General features: G+C 44.2%; 2 protein-coding genes across 6 annotated transcripts in view; both read left to right on the top strand.

Moving 5' to 3' along the window:
• LOC118081247 (zinc finger protein OZF-like) overlaps positions 1-26,164 on the top strand; it is a 78,037-nt gene that overhangs the window by 11,547 nt on the left and 40,326 nt on the right. The gene's annotated exons all lie outside the window — the stretch shown is intronic.
• On the top strand, positions 401-25,998 carry LOC118081134 (zinc finger protein 208-like). Of its 5 annotated transcripts, none has more exons than XM_060270122.1 (5): positions 878-4,894; positions 6,744-6,860; positions 24,030-24,113; positions 25,285-25,401; positions 25,666-25,998. In XM_060270122.1, exons 1-5 carry the CDS (start codon positions 4,861-4,863, stop codon positions 25,977-25,979), a joined length of 666 nt encoding a protein of 221 aa, XP_060126105.1. In that variant the 5' UTR covers positions 878-4,860; the 3' UTR covers positions 25,980-25,998. The 5 variants fall into 5 exon arrangements, with proteins under 5 accessions (XP_034963246.2, XP_060126105.1, XP_060126106.1 ...); XM_060270123.1 differs by having other exon boundaries at positions 25,669-25,998; XM_035107355.2 differs by lacking the exons at positions 878-4,894; positions 24,030-24,113; positions 25,285-25,401; positions 25,666-25,998 and adding exons at positions 401-595; positions 8,176-15,977.

Genomic DNA, 26,164 nt, shown 5'->3' on the forward strand with positions numbered 1-26,164 from the left:
TCAGCTTGAGAGGCCGCCAACAGCCACAGGTCGCTCCCTGATCAGTACTTTTGGTTTAGAAGGGGGCATGAGACTCTTAATCTCGGGGTCATAGGTTCGAGCCCCCATGAGGCAAAAAGTCCTGCGTTGCCGGGGGTTGGATTGGATGACCCTTGGGGTCCCTTCCAACTCTAGAATCCAACCATGTTGACATGCAAGTTTGTTTCATCTCCTCATTTTTTTTGCTGAGCACCAATGCTTTACTGGTGTGCCAGTAAGTGAGTACCAGTAAATAGAAAGGAAAAATAAAAATAAATGACCACCCTTCCCCACAGCCCAAAGGGACGTTTTTCCCCTCCCCTCACAGAGGAACACACTACAAATCCCAGAATCCTTTGGGTGTCGGAAAAGGGAACTAGGACATCCCAGGCTGCCTGTTTCCTCTGGCCAGTCCCCATTTGTGTGGGTCGTTTGCAGGAGGCGTCCGGCCATCGCGATCTCTGGGGTGCAAAGAGGTTTTGCAGGGGAGGCTGAAGGTCCAAGCAGAGGCGCCCTTCGGAAGCAGCTCTACACGGGTGAGAGGGCACCGTCTGAACCCTGCAACACGTGAATGCCGGTGAGGGGGCGGGACAGGAAAGGGCGGCGGGATAAATAAGCCTTTCTGGGTTTTCCCATTGCACTAATAAGTTTGCATGGGGGAGGAAGGGGAGATTCTCGAGAGCCGGCGAAGGAAACTCTTTCACTTGTTTATTCCTCACTGAAAGCTTTGAAATGAAATGGTAAAATGTAAAATTTTGTAAAATGCAATCGTAACCAGAGATAAATATGAATCTGAAACGCAGTAATAGTCGAGGATAAATACACACCAAGAATGTGTAAAAAACTTATATATATATATATATATATATATGTGTGTGTATAAGAATGGAGTACAGGAAACCACTTAACCAAAATGGTATTAATTTTTATAAAGCTTAAAAAAATTAAAAAATGAAATGAAAACTTGCTGGTAGATTTAATTAATTAAAAAATCTGGAGGGTAAGAAAAAATCAGATAACATATTCCCTTTTTTAAAAATGAAAAAAGGCTGCAATTGGAATATCCCCCCCGAATTTGTTTAAGTGCTCCAATATGCCCTGTATATCATGGGGATTGGGGGGGGAACCCTCAGATCAACGGGTCAAATGGGGATATAGCTGGACTCTGCACCCCCCACCCACCCATGCCAGCCCCATCTCCCTAGGGTACTCCAGCTCTTCTCTGAGTTGGATGCTTTTGCCTGGCTACAATATTCCATTGATTATTCCCCTGACCTGCCTGGATGGAGGGGTGTGTGCATGTAAATAGACTTCTGGTTTCTGTGGCTTGAATGTATCCCCCGGCTTGCGTGTATTTTACTTCCTTGCATTCTTACACCACCTATCCTGCCAGGAGCTCAAGGTAGTGTGCGTGGTTCCCCATCTCCCCATTTCTTCCTCACAACACCCCTGTGAGGTAGGCCAGGCTGAGAGACAGTGACTGGCCCAAGGTCACCCAGTGGGCTTCACAGCCAGTTGGGTATTTGAACCCCGGCCTCCCAGGTCTCAGCATAGAGCTCTAACCACTACACCAAATTGCCACTCTGCACTAGCAGTGCTCTCTGGTATTAGATGGGAGTCTTTTCCCAGCCTCTCTTAAATACATCACGAATTGGGCTTGGGGGTATCGGCTCTGCCAAATGAGCTAAGGCTGCTCTCCAATCTCTTTTTTATATATTTTTTGAATTATAAAATTTTCAAATATTACAAATACTTTTAAAATATAAGCGTAACTAATTTCTCATATCCGTTGACTTCCTATCCACCATCCCGTGGTGTTTTTTTATTCCTTTACAAAGCTGCAATGTTAGTTGTATTATATCTACTCGCGACTTAATCATCCAGGGTCCTTTATCTTTTTTTATTATTATTAGCTCTAATTGGTTAACTTAAAAATTCTCATCTGCCACTATACTCAAAATCCTGTGTACAATTTAACACAACCATGATATCTTTTTCCCAAGTATTCCCCAAAATATTTTCATTCTTCAAGAATCTTATTTTATCATTTTGTTCTCTAACTCTGGCTCCCCTCCAGCTATCTCTTGCAACCTATGAAGCTGCCTATGTGACACCAAGATGAGAACCGCCATAGCTGAAGGGCAGGATCCCTCCCTTCAAGGCAGAGCTTCCTGGGCTCAGTTCGTCATTTCCCCTGAACCAAATCAACTTGCAGGCATCAATGGGGAAGACCAAATTGACATGGCTAAACTGACCCCCAAAAACTCACTGCAGTCAACCGCAGGAAACAGCCACAGGCTGGGCCCCCCAACCCTAGGCTTGCAAAAAGTAAAAAACACAACCCCCCAAAAGCTGAGCTTTTTTTTTTAACAAACCCCAAACCTTTTTAGATTTTTTTTTACAAATATGTAAAAAAAAAACCCGCAATTTTTTACCAAAGGTTTGTCAGTGCCAATGAAAACTAATAGATGAATAGAACAATTACCTATCCATGTGGCGCTGAAACAAAAACCTTGCACATCCACTATGTAAAAGAATGAAAGTCTACTATCCCCCTTCTCTCCCCCCCCCACCTTATACTGTAAGCAGGAGAGCTTTCCAAACTTCATGTTGGTGACACTCTTTTTAGAGATGCATGATTTTGCAGCAGAGTAATTCAGTTTTGCGTCATTTCGCAGCACAGTAATTCAGTTTCCCTAGCAAACCATATTTTAAACTAACCCCTTTCCAGTTCCATGGAGGAACGTGGGGAGCATTTGGAAGACACACCTACACACTGCAGCCGACACACTAACATGTTGCGACACACAGTTTGGAAAGCTCCGGTATAGGGCATTAAAGTCTCACATTGAATATAAATGAAGAAATGACTTTTTATGATCTGAAAACACAGAAGATGTATGCACTTTTTTGGTAACCCAAGAAAATCTTGATTAAAAACAAAAAGAATGAAGTTGTAAGCCTCTATGTGGAATATGGTCTGAAGCTCAACATCAAAAAAACCAAGATCATGGCCACTGGTCCCATCACCTCCTGGCAAATAGCAGGGGACGAAATGGAGGCAGTGAGAGATTTTACTTTCTTGGGCTCCTTGATCACTGCCGATGGTGACAGCAGTCACGAAATTAAAAGACCCCTGCTTCTTGGGAGAAAAGCAATGACAAACCTAGACAGCATCTTAAAAAGCAGAGACATCACCTTGCCGACAAAGGTCCATATAGTTAAAGCTATGGTTTTCCCAGTAGTGATGTATGGAAGTGAGAGCTGGACCATACAGAAGGCTGATCGCCGAAGAATTAATACTTTTGAATTATGGTGCTGGAGGAGACTCTTGAGAGTCTCATGGACTGCAAGAAGTTCAAACCTATCCATTCTGAAGGAAATCAGCCCTGAGTGCTCACTGGAAGGACAGATCATGAAGCTGAGGCTCCAATACTTTGGCCACCTCATGAGAAGAGAAGACTCCCTGGAAAAGACCCTGATGCTGGGAAAGATGGGGGGCACAAGGAGAAGGGGATGACAGAGGATGAGATGGTTGGACAGTGTTCTCGAAGCTACGAACATGAGTTTGACCAAACTGCGGGAGGCAGTGGAAGACAGGAGTGCCTGGCGTGCTATGGTCCATGGGGTCACGAAGAGTCGGACACGACTAAACGACTAAACAATTGCTGAGTTTTCCAAACTTGCTGGCATATTGGGTGTAGCACCTTAACAGCATCATCTTTTAAAATTTTAAATAGTTCAGCTGGAATATCACTTCCGCTGGCCTTGTTATTAGCAGTGCTTTCTAAGGCCCATTTGACTTCACTCTCCAAGATGTCTGGCTCAAGGTCAGCAACCACACTTCCTGGGGTGTACAAGACCTCCATATCTTTGTGGTATAATTCCTCTGTGTATTCTTGCCACCTCTTCTTGATGTCTTCTGCTTCTGCAGGTGTAGACAGTGATAATCAGGATCCCCTGATAACTACTGTACCAGACTTTTAGAAGACATCTGAAGGCAGCCCTGTTTAGGGAAGCTTTTAATGTTTAATAGATGTTCTGCATTTTGATGTTCTGTTGGAAGCCGCCCAGAATGGCTGGGAAACTCAGCCAGATGGGTGGGGTATGAATAATAATTTTTTATTATTATTATGATTAGTAGTAGTAAATGATTCTTTATGGATGTAATAGTGGAAAATTGATTTGAATGATTATTGTAAAATATGCAGGGATGTAAGATATGTAAAATGTACAATCAAAAGAGAAGAATGGAAGTCATTGGATATTTCCAAGTTTGCAAAATGTTTATTTGGAATTGTAAAACAGAAAATATTATAATAAGCATTATTATAAAAAAATAAAATATAAGAATAACAATATTATAAAAACAGATAAACAGGGTTATTGGTTTTTTTTAATGGAACCAAAAAGGCATAATAAAATTACATTTCTGATTAAGGCTTGTCTAAACAAAAACACTGGAAGGACAGATCGTGAAGCTGAGGCTCCAATACTTTGGCCACCTCATGAGAAGAGAAGACTCCCTGGAAAAGACCCTGATGTTGGGAAAGATGGAGGGCACTAGGAGAAGGCGATGAAAGAGGATGAGATGGTTGGACAGTGTTCTCAAAGCTACCAACATGAGTTTGACCAAACTGCGGGACGCAGTGGAAGACAGGAGTTCCTGGCGTGCTATAGTCCATGGGGTCACGAAGAGTTGGACACGACTAAATGACTAAACAACAACAATGGGGAAGACTGAAATTCCCACACTGCGCTTGCCACCAAAAGCAAGTTCCTGAGGTGCTGCAGTTCCCTCCCTGCTGGTCGTTGGCCGAAGAGCCCTAGGCAAGGAAGACCATGCTGGAGAATGAGGGGAACGTGGCCTCTCTGGGTAAGGAGGTTCCTTCCTCCGTGCAAGAGTCTGAAGCAGTCCTTCCGGGACATTTTCTTGTCATGTTGCTTTTGAGGAGGAAGGGTATTTAGGGAGCAGGTTTGTTGCACGAGAGCTGCCGGTGTACTTTATTCCAAATGCCTTGCATTTTGATCCCACCTCTTCCCCCTCCAAGGGGCACACGGGTCTCCCCCTCATTTAATCCCCACTACAAACCCTAGACAGCCTTGGCCCAGTATACCTGAAGAAGCGTCTCCAGCCCCATCGTTCAGCCCACCTCCTCCGAGGGTCTTCTGCCGATTCCCTCACCACGAGAAGTGAAGTTACAGGGAACCAGGCAGAGGGCCTTCTTGGTAGTGGCGCCAGCCCTGTGGAACACCCTCCCACCAGATGTCAAGGAAATGAAAGAACTATATAAACTTTAGAAGACGTTTGCATGCAGCAAACGTCTGTAATAATAATAATAATAATAATAATAATAATAATAATAATAATAATAATATATTATTTATACCCTGCCCACCACTCTGTGCGGCTTCCAACAAACATTTAAACACAATATTAAATATAACAGGTTTAAAACTTCCCTAAACAGGGCTGCCTTTAGGCATTTTCTAAATGTCAAGTAGTTGTTTATCTCTCTGACCTCTGTTGGGAGGGCATTCCACAGGGCAGGTGCCACTACCGAGAAGGCCCTCTGCCTGGTTCCCTGTAACTTTGCTTCTTGCAGTGACGGAACCGCCAGAAGTCCCTTGGCACTGGATCTCAGTGTCCGGGCTGAACGATGGGGGTGGAGACACTCCTTCAGGTATACTGGACTGAGGCCATTTAGGGCTTTAAAGGTCAGCACCAACACTTTGAATTGTGCTTGGAAACGTAATGGGAGCCAAGGTAGGTCTTTGAAGGTAGGAGTTATGTGGTCTCGGCAGCCGCTCCCAGTCACCAGTCTAGCTGCCGCATTCTGGATTAATTGTAGCTTCCAGGTCACCTTCAAAGGTAGCCCCACATAGAGCGCATTGCAGTAGTCCAAGTGAGAGATAACCAGACCATGCACCACTCTGGCAAGACAGTCCGTGGGCAGGTAGGGTCTGTATCAGGAAGTTTTGCTCAGGAAGTTTCTATGTTTGATATTTTATTATGCTTTTATATGCCCTGGGAGCTGCACAGAGTGGATGGGGAAACCTAGTCAGATGGGTGGGGTACAAATAAGAAAGTCTTATTAGTAGTAAGCTATGATAGGTGTAGAGACTTGTGAGTGGGTGTAAGGTAGGATTCTCTGCAAAATTAAAGATGTCGGATGGGCAGGGAATTCATCATCACCATCATCATCTCTGTGAAATAGGCTAGCCCTGAGAGGAAATGACTGGACCAATATTTCCCGATGAGTTTCACGGCTGAGGTTGGGATTTGAACCCAGGTTTCCCAGGTTCTAGTCTCGCACTTTAACCACTATGCTGCACTTTAGCTGTGTAAAATGAGTTTGCTGGCATGTGAGGGACTCCCTCCAGTGTAACAGCAACAGTCTGGAAGCGCAAACCAAGTCCCCTTCCTGGGGTCCTGGCAGTGCAGTCCCGACCCCCCCCCCGCAGCCATCTTCAGCCGTCCCCCCTTCTCCTTCCAGCACAGAGCGAAGGGCCACCTTGCCCCACACAAACACCCAGCCCCCTAACCCAAGGTGCCGCTTAGTTACGGGTTCTCCTTCTCGGGAAATGTTTGAGGGAGCTTTGGATGAGCAGCCGTTGGGGATAGTTTGGGCCATGAGGCAGAATGCTTCCTCCTCCTCCTCCTCACCTCTTCCTCCTTCTCACTTCTTCCTCTTCTTCCTTCTTCTCACTTCTTTCCCGCGTAGCCCTGCCGCTTCCCAAGATGAGCCTCATCCCCCGTGCAGAGCAAGCAGAAGAGCCCAGGCCCCCACAATGTCAGATCTCAGACGGAACAGGGGCTGCCATTTCGGACACCAGCTCAGGTGAGTCGGTTTGGGTGGGATGATGAGTCTGTTCAGAGTTTCTCCACCCGTGATGAGAATGGGCAGGAAAAATGTTCTCTGTTACTTCATTCATAGAGATGGTAAGAATCCTATTATTTTAAAGTTGCTTCTCCCACAGACCTGGCCATTGTTCTTCCTCCCCCATCCCTTCCTCCTCGATTTACTATTTTTAGGAACATGAAAACTCAGAATCTCGACCTTCTCAGAATCCCAATACCCACTGGACCCTCCTCTCAGCAAGCCTGGCCAACATCTATGGACTGTGCCTGCTTTGGTCTGTCCTGCATTTTCCAAGGTTCATCTTCATGGGGGGGCCCTGCATTTTCACACAATGCGAGAAGGAGAGAAACCTCCCTTTTCTTCCTTTTACACCTCTCCTCTAACTCAGCCCAGTGCTGAGTCCCTCAGGCTCAGACGTTAGGAGGATAGAGGAGGGGGAGAAGAAAGTGGGGAATGAGAGCAAACAGGCAAATGCGAGGACCGCGATTGCCAAGGTTTCTAGCTCCGTGAGCACATTTGGGTTTTGTTTTTTCTTTCAAGCATGTTCTGTGGGCACCACTCATTCTGGTCATTTCTCCCTGGACTGAGATGAGGAAGCAAGACAACAACAGTAGCATCATTGTTAAGGGATTTGGGCGGACGTCCGAAAAAGTAGAATTTCTCTTGAGCCTCGAAAAGGACCTAGAGCTGAAATAAGTGGGGAGGTGTCTCCCTCTTTCCACTTCCTTCTCCAGTTCCGTGTTGTTTTCAAGGGAGATGGAGGTAGCAGGCCTTGCTGCCTTAGGACCAAGGGGGCATTTGGGGGGGGGGGCAACTGGCTGAAAGGTTTGAAATGGCTCTAATTTTGGTTCCTCTGTTTCATTTCTGTCGGGTTGGTGTTGGTTAAATATTTAGTTGCGGTTTGTGGTAATTTTTATTTGGGTATAACTGTAAACTGTTTATTATTGTTGTTGTTATTGATTTATTGGTTGGTTTGTTGCTGATATAGTATATCTTGTTTTTTAAAAAAAATATCGATGTTTTATTGTGTTTTATATGTTGCAAGCTACCTAGAGTGGCTGGGAAAACCCAGTCATATGGGAGGAATATAAAGTTGTTACCAGACAACTAAGGTTGCCAGATTTTTTTCAATGAATCTGGGGACACTTTTCAACTTCCTACTAAATAGATGGATTTTGTCAGTGGACTGATTTGTAAATCTGGGGACTGTCCCTGGGAAACGGGGACGTCTGGTAACCTTAGGCTACTTCTCTGCCATCTTCAAACCCCGATTCCACTTTCTTCACTCTCTCAGCAGGAGATTCGAGGAGAAAACATTTCTGCCCAGAGTGCGGCCGATGCTTTGCCTTCCGAGTGGCTCTTGCTAAACACCAGAGAATCCACACAGGGGAGAAGATCCAGGAAAACTCTGAGAGCGGGGAATGTTTTGGTCAGAGTTTGGAGCTTGCCAGCCATTTGGAAACCCCTACGTCTTTGGAGTTCAGGAAGGTTCTTGCTCATCAGCCCATCGTTCTAATCCAAAGAAACATCCATACAAGAGAAGATATCTCATATCGCTGCTTGGAGTGTGGGGAAGGTTTTTCCCAAATCTCAGTTTTTGTGAAACATGAGGGAGGCCACAGAGGAGAGAAACCCCGTAAATATGGCGAGAGTAGGAATGGGTTCCCCAAGAGATCACAGCTTTGTGGGCACCGTAAAGTCCACACAGGAGTGAAGCCCCACAAATGCAGTGTGTGTGGGTTATGCTTTTCTGCTAGGTCACAACTTGTTACCCATCAGCGAACCCACACTGGAGAAAAACCCTATGAATGCCCGGAGTGTGGGAAATCATTTGCTCAAAAGTCAGTCCTTGTAATCCATCAGAGGCTCCACACAGGAGAGAAGCCCTATGAATGCAGGGAGTGTGGGAAATGTTTTCATGCGAATGCTAACCTTCTGAGCCATGAGACTGTTCACACCGGAGAGAGGCCTCATAAATGTGCAGAGTGTGGGAAAAGTTTTCTTGTACCAGCACAACTTTCAATCCACCAGAGAATCCACACAGGGGAGAAACCCTACAAATGCATGGAGTGTGGAAAATGCTTTTCCCAGAAACAGCACCTCAAGGCGCATGAAAAAATCCACACAGGGGAGAAACCCTACAAATGCATGGAGTGTGGAAAATGTTTTGCCCACAAATCTAACCTTCTCGTACACCAGAGAATCCACACAGGAGTGAGGCCATATGAATGTGGAGAGTGTGGGAAATTTTTTTCTACTTCATCACATTTTCTTGTTCATAGGAGAGTCCACACAGGAGAAAAGCCACATAAATGTTTAGACTGTGGAATGTCATTTACTATAGCACAAAGCCTTAAGGGTCACCAGAGAACCCACACAGGAGAGAAACCCCACAAATGCATGGAGTGTGGAAAATGTTTTGCCCACAAATCACACCTTCTTGTACACCAGAGAATCCACACAGGAGTGAGGCCATATGAATGTGGAGAGTGTGGGAAATGTTTTTCTGATTCATCAGGTCATCTTTCTCATAGGAAGAGAGCCCACACAGGAGAAAAGCCACATAAATGTTTAGACTGTGGAATGTCATTTACTTTAGCACATAGCCTTAGGGCGCACCAGAGAATCCACACAGGAGAGAAACCCCACAAATGCTTGGAGTGTGGGAAATCATTTGCTCAAAAGTCATACCTTGTTACCCATCAGAGAATCCACACAGGGGTGAGGCCATATGAATGTGGAGAGTGTGGGAAATGTTTTTCCTTTTCATCAAATCTTATTTCTCATAGGAGAGTCCACACAGGAGAAAAGCCACATAAATGTTTAGACTGTGGAATGTCATTTACTGTAGCACGAAGCCTTAAGGATCACCAGAGAATTCATACAGGAGAGAAAACCTATAAATGCTTGGAGTGTGAGAAATCATTTCCTAAGAAGTCATACCTTGTTATCCATCAGAGAATCCACACAGGAGAGAAACCCTATAAATGCTTGGAGTGTGAAAAATCATTTTCTAAGAAGTCATACCTTGTTATCCATCAGAGAATCCACACAGGAGAGAAACCCTATAAATGCTTGGAGTGTGAGAAATCATTTTCTAAGAAGTCATACCTTGTTACCCATCAAATGATCCACACAGGAGTGAGGCCATATGAGTGTGGAGAATGTGGAAAATGTTTTTCAACTTCATCACATCTTATTTCCCATAGGAGAGTCCACACAGGAGAAAAGCCATATAAATGTTTAGACTGTGGAATGTCATTTACTGTAGCACAAAGCCTTAAGGGTCACCAGAAAATCCACACAGGAGAGAAACCCCACAAATGCTTGGAGTGTGGCAAATGTTTTTCAACGAAAAACAGCCTTGTGATCCATCAGAGGATCCACACAGGAGTGAGGCCATATGAATGTGGAGAGTGTGGGAAATGTTTTTCTGATTCATCAGGTCATCTTTCTCATAGGAAGAGAGCCCACACAGGAGAAAAGCCACATAAATGTTTAGACTGTGGAATGTCATTTACTTTAGCACATAGCCTTAGGGCGCACCAGAGAATCCACACAGGAGAGAAACCCCACAAATGCTTGGAGTGTGGGAAATCATTTGCTCAAAAGTCATACCTTGTTACCCATCAGAGAATCCACACAGGGGTGAGGCCATATGAATGTGGAGAGTGTGGGAAATGTTTTTCCTTTTCATCAATTCTTATTTCTCATAGGAGAGTCCACACAGGAGAAAAGCCACATAAATGTTTAGACTGTGGAATGTCATTTACTATATCAAAAAGCCTTAAGCTGCACCAGAGAACCCACACAGGAGAGAAACCTTACAAGTGCTTGGAGTGTGGCAAATGCTTTTCAAGGAAAAACCACCTTGTGAACCATCAGAGGATCCACACAGGAGTGAGGCCATATGAATGTGGAGAGTGTGGGAAATGTTTTTCTACTTCATCACATCTTCTTGTTCATAGGAGAGTCCACACAGGAGAAAAGCCACATAAATGTTTAGACTGTGGAATGTCATTTACTATAGCACAAAGTCTTAGGGTGCACCAGAGGATCCACACAGGAGAGAAACCTTACAAGTGCCTGGAGTGTGGGAAATGCTTTTCTCAGTCATCACATCTTCGCAGTCACCAGAAAGTCCACACAGGAGAAAAGCCACATAAATGTTTAGACTGCGGAATGTCGTTTACTTTAGCACACAGCCTTAAGGGTCACCAGAGAATACATACAGGAGAGAAACCCTATAAATGCTTGGAGTGTGGGAAATTATTTTCAAGAAAAGACAAGCTTGTGATCCATCAGAGAACCCACAGTGGAGAGCAACCCTATAAATGCTTGGAGTGTGGGAAATGTTTTCCAAGGAAAGACACCCTTGTGATCCATCAGAGGATCCACACAGGAGGGAAAGCATACAAATGCTTGGAGTGTGGGAAATTTTTTTCTCAGTCATCAAATCTTCGCAGTCACCAGAAAGTCCACACAAGAGGGGACCTTCCCAATGTCTAGGAAATGTTTTTCACAGAGTGGAAACCTTCAAAGACTCCACGTGGAGCATATAAATGTTGGGAGTGCAGGGGATGTTTTGATCAGCGATCAGCCCTTATGGAACACAAGAGTGTCCATACAAAAAGGAGGACGTATTGATATCAGGAGTTTGGAAAATGCTTTGTTAAGAAATGAATCTTTTATCAACATTGGCAATTCCACCAAGGAAATACAATGCAAATGTCTGGAGTGTGGGAAATGGTTTGCTGCTCATTCGGACCTTCAAAGGCACCAGAGAATCCACAAAAAAGGGAAAGACCATTAATGTTTCGAGTGTGGGAAATGTTTGGCCTGGAAGGGAAGCTGGTGCTGCATCAGGGAGCCCAGACAGGAAGAGAGAGCACGCAAATGCTTTGAGTATGTGTATTGCCAGGTAATTTCAGAAAGTGGTGTCTCCTGATCTCGATGTAATGATAGCTTTAGATCCTTATATATCTATCTGTCCATATAACGAGGGCTTCCTCATAAATCTATCTGTATAATGAGAACTTGGCCTGATAAGGAGTCAGCTAGCAGACAGGCCTGTCTTCACCCAGCCATGGAACTGGCAATTAGACATAGACTTTGGCTCACCGCTGTAACCAGAGAGAGTAACTTTGCTCTGTGCCGACCGCGGAGATAAGGGAGGATGGCAACAGAACCTAAAGAACCCACCTGCTATTAGATAATTTTTAAAAGCCTCTATATAAGGGCGCCACGACAGCGGCTCTCTGAGTCCCTCGTTCGAGTTCCGCCAGCAAACGTCGACATTGGCCCTATCGAGGGAAGAGAAGGATCTCCTGCTCCCAGGGTCCTATGCCCCACAAATAACCCAGAGATGCATTTTAAATAAAAGCACATATTATACTCATTTAAAAACACTCTGATTCCCAGACCATCCATGGGCCAGATTTAGTGTGTGATTGAGCCAGATCCGGCCCCGGGGCCTTAGTTTGCCTATGCATGATCTGTTCTAAGGTAGAGATGCAATAGGGATAATGCTTCTCTAAAACATAGGTTTATTTCATTCTCCTTTTGTCCTATAACTGAAATTATCAGTAGAACTGTACAGAACAACCTTACATTTACTGAGCAAAATATCCTCTTCAGTTATATACCCAGCACATGGAACCTTACAAAAGGACCATACAAGTGGACTCTCCGTGGCCTGACCGCAGCAAAAGGACTGATACTGATGAATTGGAAAAATAAAAATGCAGCTCCCGTCTCCAATTGGATTGGAGACTTCTACAAACTCGCAACATATAAACAACTGGCATATAAATCCAGTCTTGCCATGGAAAAGTTCAATGATATTTTGGATCCATTTTTACAAATCCTGTAGTAGGTTCAGGTGTGGTGAAGTACAATAACATCCTTGTAAAATATACAGTTTGGGGGTTCCCCCCTCCCCCCTTTATTTTCCCCTCGACACAGTTTCTGTTTCTCTTTTATTCACGTCTCACCATATTTACTGCACGTATAATTAAGTACTTTTTGAACTTTCAATAAAATTGTTAGACTGTTTATTTGGATTCTCTTGCTTTGCTTAAATTAATAAAAGCTTCCTGTTCCTTCGTCGCCACCAAAGAGCACATTGAGGTGGTGAATTAAAAAATGTTTTAAGCCATGAGCAAACTATTCCCTTCGCTCCTCACCTCTGAAACATAACATTTTTTATCATGAAGGACAAAAAGCCTCCCACAAATCCTTGGAATGTGTGAAAAATCCTACTTCCTTCCGCCCTTTTAAAAATGTCATTTATTGAAAATCAAAGTAGTGCATACAAAAAACACTTGTGAATTCAGCCTGATGCAATCTCACTTTATGCAAGGTAAGTAAGAAAAACAAAAGAAAAAATTAAAGGCAAGGATTAAAAAACTAATGAGTAAGAGTACAAACATACTAAGAACGCTGAAGTTCGAATTTCAAAGCATCATAAAGTAAATGTACATTTTCCATTTTGCTCCTGGTATTCCTTTTACTGAATTTTTTTCCGTTCCGCTTTGAGTTTTGTTTGTTTTTTGAATGGTCCAGTGGTGGACAACTTTCAGTAAATAAATAAACGAGTAAGACCTCCTTGGTTTTGAAAAGTGCCCAATTCTCCTGGTTTCAACCTCGATGGGGGCTGAAGGCAGTTTTACACTGGAAGTGAGGGAGGTTGCCCAGCATCTCCCTCTTTCCCCTCCTGCAACCTGAGAGGGTGTTGTAAATTTTAAGGTTATAATCGTTCATAAACATATACATGAATGTACAGGCACATGTCTGAAGCAGCACAGGAGGACAGGCCTAACTGACACCATTTTGACTCTCTCTGACCAGAATAACACACACATTTCCACATGACTTATCAGCTTGGGAGCCATAATCCTGTAAGCCGGCACTAGCCATCTCATTCAGAATGGAAGACTCTTCCGAACAAAAGATAGTTCTAGTTACAGGTAGGTAGCCGTGTTGGTCTGAGTCGAAGCAAAATAAAAAAATTCCTTCAGTAGCACCTTAAAGACCAACTAAGTTTATATTTTGGTATGAGCTTTCGTGTGCATGCACACTTCTTCAGATACCAAAGATAGTAACAAAAGATAGTGATCAACTTTTAGGAATCTGTTAATTTCTCTTTGTGTTTAGGAATTCACACCTGGGAGGGGTAAGAGGAGGACTAGGAGAGGTGTCAAAGGTGCTCAGATTTCTACCTTGAACCCTCCCTTTTTGTGAGGTATTGATTATGTTGCTGTGATGTAGGAATGATGTATTTTGGGGGTGTTTCTTGGTGATGGGAAAACTGATAAAAGTGGAGGTTCTCTTTTGTTCGGGGTTCCTTCCTTGTTCTCCTGCGTGAGGGGAAGGACCCTGTTGCAACAGCAAAAATAAAAGGCTTTGCTTCTCAAAATTCTCTGGTTGGCCTCTGTTATATTCTCCGACTGATGGAGAACCCCATAAGGGCAGATTTTTGCTTATTTCAAGGGCATTACAGTGAAAGCAGCGTTTGGCCAGCTGCAGCAGCAGCCAAAATGCTCTTATTTTAATCCCCGCTATTAAAAATGTGTTGGGTGAGTCTTAGCCAGAAGGCAGCACACCACTGTAGCAGCCCAACTGCATTTTTCCTATCTTGCCTTTTCTCCAAGGGACTCATGGCGGCCTCTGGTGCGCTCCGCTTTCCTAGCTACCATCACAACAACCCTGTGAGGTGAGTCTGCTTGAGAGGCCGCCAACAGCCACAGGCCGCTCCTTGATCAGTACTTTTGGTTTAGATGGGAGCATGAGACTCTTAATCTCGGGGTCACGGGTTTGAGCCCCACATGAGGCAAAAGAGTCCTGCGTTGCCGGGGGTTGGACTGGATGACCCTTGGGGTCCCTTCTAACTCTAGAAACCAACCATGTTGACATGCTTCATCAGGCCTTACTGTTCATAGGAGAGTCCATAGAGGAGAAAAGCCACATAAATGTTTAGACTGTGGAATGTCATTTTCTTTAGCATGAAGCCTTCGGGCGCACCAGAGAATCCACACAGGAGAGAAACCTTACAAGTGCTTGGAGTGTGGCAAATGTTTTTCAAGGAAAGACAGCCTTGTGATCCATCAGAGGATCCACACAGGAGTGAGGCCATATGAGTGTGGTGAGTGTGGGAAATGTTTTTCTAATTAATCAGGTCTTATTTCTCATAGGAGAGTCCACACAGGAGAAAAGCCACATAAATGTTTAGTGGAATGTCATTTACTTTAGCACAAAGCCTTAGGGGGCACCAGAGGATCCATACAGGAGGGAAACCCTATAAATGCTTGGAGTGTGAGAAATCATTTTCTAAGAAGACATACCTTTTTATACATCAGAGAATATACACAGGAGAGAAACCCTATAAATGCTTGGAGTGTGAGAAATGTTTTACTCAGTCATCACATCTTCGCAGGCACCAGAAAGTCCACACAGGAGGAGACCTTCCCAATGTGTAGAGTGTAGGAAATGTTTTTCACAGAGTGGAAACATTGAAAGACTCCCTGTGGAATATAAAGGTTGGGAGTGTGGGGAATGTTTTGATCAGCGATCAGCCCTTGTGGAACACAAAAGTGTCCATACAAAAAGGAGGACTTAAGATATCAGGAGTTTGGAAAATGCTGTGTTAAGAAATGAATCTTTTATCAACATTGGCGATTCTACGTACTAATGTGTTAGGTGAGCCTTAGCCAGAAGGCAGGACACCACTGTAGCAGCCCAGCTGCATTTTCCCTATCTTGCCTTTTCTCCAAGGGGCTGTTATAGAATTTTAAAGGGCTTTCTTGCCTGTTTAAAAGGGTCCTACCCCGGTAGGGAGTCCGAACCTCCGAAGAGATCGGGTGAAATTAATTACCCCTGTTCGATAGTGCAAAACAGAGGCCAACCCAAGGTAGAGAAAAGCAGGGGTAGTTGCCCACGGTTTATTTGCCAAGAAAATAAAACAATCTGCTGCAGCAGCGTGTTCTCTCTCCACAGGAGAAGAGAAGGACCCCGAACAAAGAATCTCCCTCCCCATATATAGAACTTTGAAAATTCCCTTCTTCCCAGTCCTTCCCACCCCCAGAAGCACCATACATATCGAAGGGGTGTAGCCCAAGACCAACCCCCCCCCCATGTCACACCTACATCAAAGAAGAGGAGTGAGAATCTGAGAGCCAAGTTTACTTGTTAATGTTGGATCACCATGGGGAGCCTGGCCAGAGTCCTTTTGTAATGATGATTACTGAGTTCCTGAGCAAGGTGACAAGCTCTCCTATTCACACCTTAAATGTGCCCTTAAGGCAGGATCTGTGAGCAGAGGTTTTTTTCCCATTTCCTCCCTCCTTTCAAAGAGAAAGGCCTTGTCAGCCTGGGAGTCAAAATGGCTACAGGACTGCCCTCTTGCACATGTTTGCTTGGTACATCTATGAACATTTAATACATATGTGTAAAAAGACCTTTAAAAACCTTTAAATTCCCATAACAGCGCTCATGGCAGCCTCTGGTGCTCTCCGCTTTTATAGCTACCATCACAACAACCCTGTGAGGTGGGTCAGCTTGAGAGGCCACCAACAGCCACCTGATCAGTACTTTTGGTTTAGATGGGGGCATGAGACTCTTAAGCTCAGGGTCATAGGTTCGAGCCCCATGTGTGGCAAAAGAGTCCTGTTTTGCCAGGGGTTGGACTGGATGACCCTCGGGGTCCCTTCCAACTCTAGAATCCAACCATCAAAGAAGTGCATAAAAAGCTCCAAGTCAGAAAAACACTGTCAGTGTATTCAGCCTGATGCAATCTCACTTTATGCAATATAAGTAAGAAAAAGAAAAGAAAAAATTAAAGGAAGGGAATAAAAAACTACAGTGGTACCTCGGTTTATGAACACAATTGGTTCCAGAAGTCTGTTCATAAACTGAAGCGTTCATAAACTGAAGCGATCTTTCCCATTGAAAGTAATGGAAAGTGAATTAATCCGTTCCAGATGGGTCCGCAGCGTTCATAAACCGAAAATTCGTAAACCGAGGTGTTCATAAACTGAGGTTCCACTGTAATGAGTAAGACTACTAACATACTAAGTACAGTGAAGTTCAAATTTCAAATCATCATAAAGTAAATGTACATTTTCCATTTTGCTCCTGGTATTCCTTTTCCTGATATTTTTACCATTCTGCTTTGAAGTTTGTTTGTTTTTCAAATGGTCCAACGGCGGACAACATTAAGTAAAAAAATAAATGAGTAATGGTTTTGAAAAGTGCCAATTTCTCCTGGTGACAACCTTGATAGGGGCTTAAAGCAGTTTTACACTGGAAGTGAGTGAGGTTGCCCAGCATCTCCCTCTTTTGCCTCCTCCTCTCTTGCAAACTCCCCTTCATGGATCACTGCCTTGTCGTGGCGAAGGGGCTTAAATAACTTAGAGAAGTTATGTTTTGACCAAACGTGATCCACCTGGAGAAGGAATTGGCAAGCCACTCCAGTATCCCTGCCAAGAAAACTCTATGGACAAAGACAACAGGCATATAAAAGTTATGACGCTGGAAGATGAGCCCCTCAGGTCGGAAGGCGTCCAACATGCTACTGAGGAAGAGCGGAGGACAAGTACAAGTAGATTCAGAGCTGATGAAGCGGCTGGGCCAAAGCCAAAAGGACGCTCAGTTGCGGATATGCCTGGAAGCGAAAGGAAAGTCTGATGCTGTAAAGAAAAATATTGCATAGGAACCTGGAATGTAAGAACCATGAACAATGGTAAGCTGGATGTGGTGAAAAATGAGATGGCAAGAATAAATATTGACATCCTGGGCATCAGTGAACTAAAATGGAAGGGAATGGGTGAATTCAGTTCGAGTGACTATCATATCTACTACTGTGGGCAAGAATCCTGTAAAAGAAATGGAGTGGCCCTCATAGTCAACAAAAGAGTGGCAAAAGCTATAATGGGATGCAATCTCAAAAATGACAGAATGATCTCGATACGAATCCAAGGCAGACCTTTTAACATCACAGTAATCCAAGTTTATGCACCAACTACCAGTGCTGAAGAAAGTGAAATTGACCAGTTCTATGAAGACTTACAACACCTTCTAGAAATGACACCGAAGAAGGATGTTCTTCTCATTGCAGGGGATTGGAATGCTAAAGTAGGGAATCAAGAGATAAAAGGAACAACTGGCAAGTTTGGCCTTGGAGTTCAAAATGAAGCAGGGCAAAAGCTAATAGAGTTCTGTCAAGAGAACAAGCTGGTCATCACAAACACTCTTTTCCAACAACACAAGAGACGACTCTACACATGGATATCACCAAATGGGCAGCATCGAAATCAGATTGATTATATTCTCTGCAGCCAAAGATGGAGAGGCTCTATACAGTCAGCAAAAACAAGACCTGGAGCTGACTGTAACTCAGATCATCAGCTTCTTATAGCAAAATTCCAGCTTAAACTGAAGAAAGTAGGAAAAACCACTGGGCCAGTAAGATACAATCTAAATCAAATCCCTTATGAATACACAGTGGAAGTGAGGAACAGGTTTAAGGATTTAGATTTGGTGGACAGAATGCCTGAAGAACTATGGATGGAGGCTCGTAACATTATACAGGAGGCAGCAACGAAAACCATCCCAAGGAAAAGGAAATGCAAGAAAGCAAAATGGCTGTCCAACGAGGCCTTACAAATAGCGGAGGAGAGGAGGCAAGCAAAATGCAAGGGAGATAGGGAAAGATACAGGAAACTGAATGCAGATTTCCAAAAAATAGCAAGGAGAGACAAGAGGGTCTTCTTACATGAGCAATGCAAAGAAATAGAGGAAAACAATAGAATGGGGGAAACCAGAGATCTGTTCAAGAAAATTGGAGATATGAAAGGAACATTTCGTACAAAGATTACCATAATCAAGGACAAAAGTGGTAAGGACCTAACAGAAGCAGAAGACATCAAGAAGAGGTGGCAAGAATACACAGAGGAATTATACCAGAAAGATCTGGAGGTCTCGTACACCTCAGGTAGTGTGGTTGCTGACCTTGAGCCAGACATCTTGGAGAGTGAAGTCAAATGGGCCTTAGAAAGCATTGCTAATAACAAGGCCAGTGGAAGTGATGATATTCCAGCTGAACTATTTAAAATTTTAACAGCTGATGCTGTTAAAATGCTACACCCAATATGCCAGCAAGTTTGGAAAACTCAGCAATGGCCAGAGGATTGGAGAAGATCAGTCTACATCCCAATTCCAAAGAAGGGCAGTGCCAAAGAATGCTCCAACTACCGCACAATTGCGCTCATTTCACACGCTAGCAAGGTTATGCTTAAAATTCTACAAGGCAGGCTTAGGCAGTATGTGGACCGAGAACTCCCAGAAGTGCAAGCTGGATTTCGAAGGGGCAGAAGAACCAGAGACCAAATAGCAAACATGCGCTGGATTATGGAGAAAGCTGGAGAGTTCCAGAAAAACGTCTACTTCTGCTTCATTGACTATGCAAAAGCCTTTGACTGTGTCGACCACAGCAAACTATGGCAAGTTCTTAAAGAAATGGGAGTGCCTGATCACCTCATCTGTCTCCTGAGAAATCTCTATGTGGGACAAGAAGCTACAGTTAGAACTGGATATGGAACAACTGATTGGTTCAAAATTGGGAAAGGAGTACGACAAGGTTGTATATTGTCTCCCTGCTTATTTAACTTATATGCAGAATTCATAATGCGAAAGGCTGGACTAGATGAATCCCAAGCCGGAATTAAGATTGCCGGAAGAAATATCAACAACCTCAGATATGCAGATGACACAACCTTGATGGCAGAAAGTGAGGAGGAATTAAAGAACCTTTTAATGAGGGTGAAAGAGGAGAGCGCAAAATATGGTCTGAAGCTCAACATCAAAAAAACCAAGATCATGGCCACTGGTCCCATCACCTCCTGGCAAATAGAAGGGGAAGAAATGGAGGCAGTGAGAGATTTTACTTTCTTGGGCTCCTTGATCACTGCAGATGGTGACAGCAGTCACGAAATTAAAAGACGCCTGCTTCTTGGGAGAAAAGCAATGACAAACCTAGACAGCATCTTAAAAAGCAGAGACATCACCTTGCCGACAAAGGTCCGTATAGTTAAAGCTATGGTTTCCCCAGTAGTGATGTATGGAAGTGAGAGCTGGACCATGTAGAAGGCTGATCGCCGAAGAATTGATGCTTTTGAATTATGGTGCTGGAGGAGACTCTTGAGAGTCCCATGGACTGCAAGAAGATCAAACCTATCCATTCTGAAGGAAATCAGCCCTGAGTGCTCCCTGGAAGGACAGATCCTGAAGCTGAGGCTCCAATACTTTGGTCACCTCATGAGAAGAGAAGAATCCTTGGAAAAGACCCTGATGCTGGGAAAGATTGAGGGCACTAGGAGAAGGGGACGACAGAGGACGAGATGGTTGGACAGTGTTCTCGAAGCTACGAACATGAGTTTGACCAAACTGCGGGAGGCAGAGCAAGACAGGAGTGCCTGGCGTGCTATAGTCCATGGGGTCACGAAGAGTCGGACACGACTAAACGACTAAACAACAACAATTTACGTCTCACCATATTTAGTGCAGGTATAATTAAGTACTTTTTGAACATTCAATAAAGATTTTTTTTTAAAGAAGAAACTTTTGGCTTCCCTTGCTTTGCTTAATTTAATAAAAGCTTTCTTCCAAAGAGTACATTGAGTTGGATATTAAAAAAAAAAAGTGTTTTAAGCCATGAGGGAAATATTCTCGACACTCCCCACCCCTGAAACATCTTATCTTCTGTCATGGAGTATGTGAAAAATCCTACATCCTCACCCGTTTTAAAAAATTCATTTAATGAAAATCAACGCATTACATACAAAACACTTCAAGTCAAAAAAACAATCAATTCAGCCTAATGCAATCTCACCTTATAAAAGGGAAGTAAGAAAAAGAAAACATTAAAGGAAGGGAAGAAGAAACTAATGAGTAAGACTACAAACATACGCTGAAGTTCGAATTTCAAAGCATCATAAAGTAAAAGTACATTTTCCATTTTGCTCATGGCATTCCTTTTCCTGATATTTTTACTATTCTGCTTTGATGTTGTTTTTTGAATGGTCCAACGGCAGACAACTTTCAGTAAATAAATAAAAGAGTAAGATCTCCTTGGTTTTGAAAAGTGCCAAATTCTCCTGGTTTCAACCTCGATGGGGGCTTAAGGCAGTTTTACACGGGAAGTGAGTGAGGTTGTCCAGCATCTCCCTCTTTCGCCTCCTGCAACCTGAGGGGATTGCAGAGAAAGCAGCGTTTGGCCAGCTGCAGCAGCAGCCAAAATGCTCTTATTTTAATCCCCGCTATTAAAAGTGTGTTGGGTGAGCCTTAGCCAGAAGGCAGGACACCACTGTAGCAGCCCAGCTGCATTTTTCCTATCTTGCCTTTTCTCCAAGGGACTCATGGCGGCCTCTGGTGCTCTCCGCTTTCCTAGCTACCATCACAACAACCCTGTGAGGTGGGTCAGCTTGAGAGGCTGCCAACAGCCACAGGTGGCTCCCTGATAAGTACTTTTGGTTTAGATGGGGGCTTGAGACGCTTCATCTCGGGGTCATGGGTTCGAGCCCCACATGAGGCAAAAGAGTCCTGCGTTGTCGGAGGTTGGACTGGATGACCCTTGGGGTCCCTTCCAAATCTAGAATCCAACCACGTTGACATGCAAGTTTGTTGACATGCACCAATGCTTTATTTGTGTGCCAGTAAGTGAGTAAATATAAGGGGGAAATAAAAAATCAATGAGCACTCTTCCCCACAGCCCAAAGGGACGTTTTTTCCCCTCACAGAGGAACAGACTACAAATCCCAGAATCCTTTGGGCGAGGGAAAAGGGAGGAGGCGAAAGACTAGGACATCCCAGGCTGCCTGTTTCCTCTGGCCAGTCCCCATTTTTTGTGGGTCTTTTGCAGGAGGCGTTTGGCCAAAGAGGTGTTGCAGGGGAGGCTGAAAGTCCGAGCAGGAAGGAGTCTTTGCAGGCAGAGGGGCCCTTCGGAAGCAGCTCTGCAAGGGTGAGAGGGCACCGTCTGAACCCTGCAACACGTGAATGCCGGTGAGGGGGCGGGGCAGGAGAGAGCGGCGGGAGAAATAAGCCATTTTGCTTTCCCCATTGCACTAATAAGTTGCACGTTGCATCGGGGAGAAAGAGGAGATTCTCTAGAGCTGAAGAAGGGAACTCTCTCACTTGTTTATTCCTCATCGAAAGCTTTGAAATGAAATGGTAAACTGTAAAATTTTGTAAAATGCAATGGTAACCAGAGATAAATATGAATATGAAACGCAGTTATGGTAGAGTATAAATACACACCAAGAATGTGTAGAATACTAATAAAAATATATTTAAAACAGAATGGAGTGCAGGAAACCACTTGAGCAAAATGGAATTTTTAGAAAGCGTATAAAAATAAATTAGAAGAAATGAAATGAAAACTTGCTGGTAGATTGTGCATATTTTTAATTAAAAAATCTGGAAATTAAGAAAAAAAATCAAATAACATTATAATCCCTTTTTTCAAAAAAGAAAAAAGGCTGCAATTGGAATATCCCCTTGAATATTTTAAAGTGCTCCAAAAACCCTTGTACTGTATATCATGGGGATGGGGGGGGGGGAGGAACCCTCAGATCAACGGGCCAAATGGGGGTCTAGCAGGACTCTGCACCCCCACCCACCCATGCCAGCCCCATCTCCCTAGGGTACTCCAGCTCTTCTCTGAGTCGGATGCTTTTGCCTGGCTAGAATATGCCATCGATTATTCCCCTGACCTGTTTGGATGGGGAGGTGTGTGCATTAATTTTATTAATTTCAAATGTAAACATATATACATCATTCTACAATATAATACAATATAAATCATAATACACAATATAACCATATACAGCAATTACCTTTACCCCTCACCCATTCATTATTAATCATCTTTTCACCTTCTAAACTTGTTAGTTCTGCCGAACCCGACTTCCTCCTTCTTTCACATTTGGTTTTCTATACTAATTTTCATCTTATCTGCTCTTTATCCTTTATTTAACAAAACCATGATATATTTTTTTCAAGTATCCCACAAAATATTTTCATTCTTCAAGCATTTTATTTTCTCATTTTGTTCTCTAACTCTGGGTCCTCTCCAGCTATCTCTTGCAACCTATGAAGCTGCCTTAAACACGTAACACCAAGATGGGAACGGCCAAAGCTAAAGGGCAGAATCCGTCCCTTCAAGGCAGAGCTTCCTGGGCTCAGTTCATATTCATTTCCCGTGAACAGAATCAAGTTGCAGCCGTCAATGGGGAAGACCAAATTGACATGGCTAAACTGACCCCAAAAAACTGACTGCGGTCAACCGCAGGAAACAGCCATAGCCTTGGGGCCCCAACCTTGGGGTTGCAAAAAGTAAAAAACACAACCCCCCGAAAGCTGAACTTTTTCCTAAACAAATCCTAAAGTTTTTGACATTTTTTTAAACAAATATGTAAAAGAAAAGAACCGCAGATTTTAATCAAAGGTCAGTGCCAATGAAAACTAATAGATGAATAGAAAAATATCCTATCCATGTGACGCTGAAACAAAAAACCTTGCACTTCCACTATGTAAAAGATTGAAAGTCTACTATCCCCCTTCTCTCCCCTCCCCCAACCTTATACTGCAAGCAGGAGAGCATTCCAAAGTTTTCATGTTGGTGACACACTTTTTAGACATGCATCATTTCGCAGAACAGCAATTCAGTTTCGCATCATTTCGCGATGCAAAATTTCAGTTTCCCTAGCAAACCAGATTTTAAACTAACCCCTTTCCAGCCCCGGGAGGAATGTTGGGAGCATTCACAAGACACACCTATGCACTGCAGCCGACACACTAACGTATCGTGACACACAATTTGGAAAGCTCCAGTATAGGGTATTAAAGTCTCACATTGACTATAAATGATCTGAAGAAAGGACTTTTATGATCTGAAAACGGAGACAATGTATGCACTTTTTTGGTAACCCAAGAAAATCTTGATTAAAAAACAAAGAAAGAATGAAGTTTCAAGGATCTGTGGGGAAGACTGAAATTCCCACTCTGCGCTTGCCACTAAAGGCGTTCCTGAGGTACTGGTGTTTTGTCATTACAGAGACCGCTAACCTTTGACGATGTGCCTGTTTATTTCACCAGATTCGAAAGGGCCCTTCCTGCTGGACGTTGGCCGAAGAGCAAAGGAGGCCATGCTGGAGAATGAGGGGAACGTGGTCTCTCTGGGTAAGGAGCCTCCTTCCTCGCTGCAAGAGTCTGAAGCAGTCCTTCTGGGACATTTCCTTGTCACTCTTTTGGGGTGGAGGGGTAGGTGGGGAGCAGGTTTGTTGCACGAGAACTGCAAATGTACTTTATTCCAAATGCCTTCCATTTTGATCCCACTTTTTCCCCTTCCAAGGAGCTCAAGGTGGGGCATTTAATACCCACAACAAACCCTTGGCCCAGTATACCTGAAGAAGCGTCTCCAGCCCCATTGTTTAGCCCAGACCCTGAGGCCCACCTTCTCCGAGGGTCTTCTGCCAATTCCCTCACCACGAGAAGTGAAGTTACAGGGAACCAGGCAGAGGGAATCTTCTTGGTAGTGGCGCCCGGCCTGTGGAACGCCTTCCCACCAGATGTCAAGGAAATAAACAACTACATATAATGTTTAGAAGACGTTTGAATGCAGCCCTGTATGAGGATATTTTGATATTTTATTATGCTTTTATATGTGCTGGAAGCTGCACAGAGTGGATGGGGAAACCTAGTAAGATTGGTGGGATACAAATAAGAAAGTATTATTAGTAGTAAGCAAGCATAGGTCTAGAGACGTGTGTGGGTGTAAGGTAGGATTCTGTGCAAAATTAAAGATGTTGGATGGGCAGGGAATAATAATAATAAGAATAATCCCTTTGAGGTAGGCTAGCCCTGAGAGGGAATGACTGGACAAATATTTCCTTATCTGTTTCACTGCTGAGGCTCGATTTGAACCCAGGTCTCCAACATTCTAGTCTCACACTTTAACCACTGCGCTGCACTTTAGCTGTGCAAAATAGTTTGCTGGCATGTGAGGGACTCCCACAGCGACAGTCTGGATGTGCCAACCAAGTCCCCTTCCTGGGGTCTTGGCAGTGCAGTCCCGGCCCCCCCCCCCGCCCCGCAGATGTCTTCAGCCATTCTCCCTGCTCCTTCCAGCACAGAGGGAAGGACCACCTTGCCCCCCACAAAGACCCAGCCCCCTAACCCAAGGTGCTGTTTAGTCACGGGTTCTCCTTCTCTGGAAATGTTTGAGGGAGCTTTGGATGAGCAGCCATTGGGGATAGTTTGGGCCATGAGGCAGAATGCTTCCTTCCCCTAACTACTTCTTCCTCCCCCTCCTCCTCCTCTTCTTCCTTCTTCTCACTTCTTTCCCGCTTAGCTCTGCTGCTTCCCAAGACGAGCCTCGTCCCCAGTGCAGAGAAAGCAGAAGAGTCCAGGCCTCCGCAATATCAGATCTCAGACGGAAGAGGGGCTGCCATTTCGGACACCAGCTCAGGTGAGTCGGTTTGGGTGGGATGATGAGTCCATTCAGAGTTTCTCCTCCCTTGCTGAGAATTGGCAAGAAAAATGTTCTCTGTTACTTTATCAAAAAAGAGCTCTTCCACTGGTTATACCTTATGCAGTGGGTGTTGTGGATGGGGGGAGAGAAGTGGTATGACCCCCGTCTCTCATGTATCATCTCACCCAACTATTTCACGTTGGATTCTGAGGCTACTTCTCTGCCATCTTCAAACCCTGATTCCGCTTTGTTCACTCTCAGCAGGAAACCCAAGGAGGAAATACTTCTGCCCAGAGTGTGGCCGATGCTTTGCCTTCAGATTGGCTCTTGCTAGACACCAGATAATCCACACAGGGGAGAAGATCCAGGAAAACTCTGAGCGTGGGAACTGTTTGGGTCAGAGTTTGGAGCTTGCAAACCATCCAGGAAGCCCTAAGTATTCGGAGTTCAGGAAGGTTCTTGCTCATCAGCCCATCGTTCTGATCCACCGGAACATTCATGCAGGAGGAGATATCTCATATCGCTGCTTGGAGTGTGGGGAAGGTTTCTCCCAACTCAGATTTTGTGAAACATGAAAGTGGCCACAGAGGAGATAAACCCCGTAAATATGGCGAGAGTAGGAACGGGTTTCCCAAGAGATCACAGCTTCGTGAACACCGTAAAGTCCACACAGGAGAGAAGCCCCACAAATGCAGTGTGTGTGGGTTATGCTTTTCTGGTAGGTCACAACTTGTTGTTCATCAGCAAACCCACACTGGAG

The sequence above is a fragment of the Zootoca vivipara genome, chromosome 2, assembly GCF_963506605.1.
Source record: "Zootoca vivipara chromosome 2, rZooViv1.1, whole genome shotgun sequence".
Classification (NCBI taxonomy): Eukaryota; Metazoa; Chordata; class Lepidosauria; order Squamata; family Lacertidae; genus Zootoca; species Zootoca vivipara.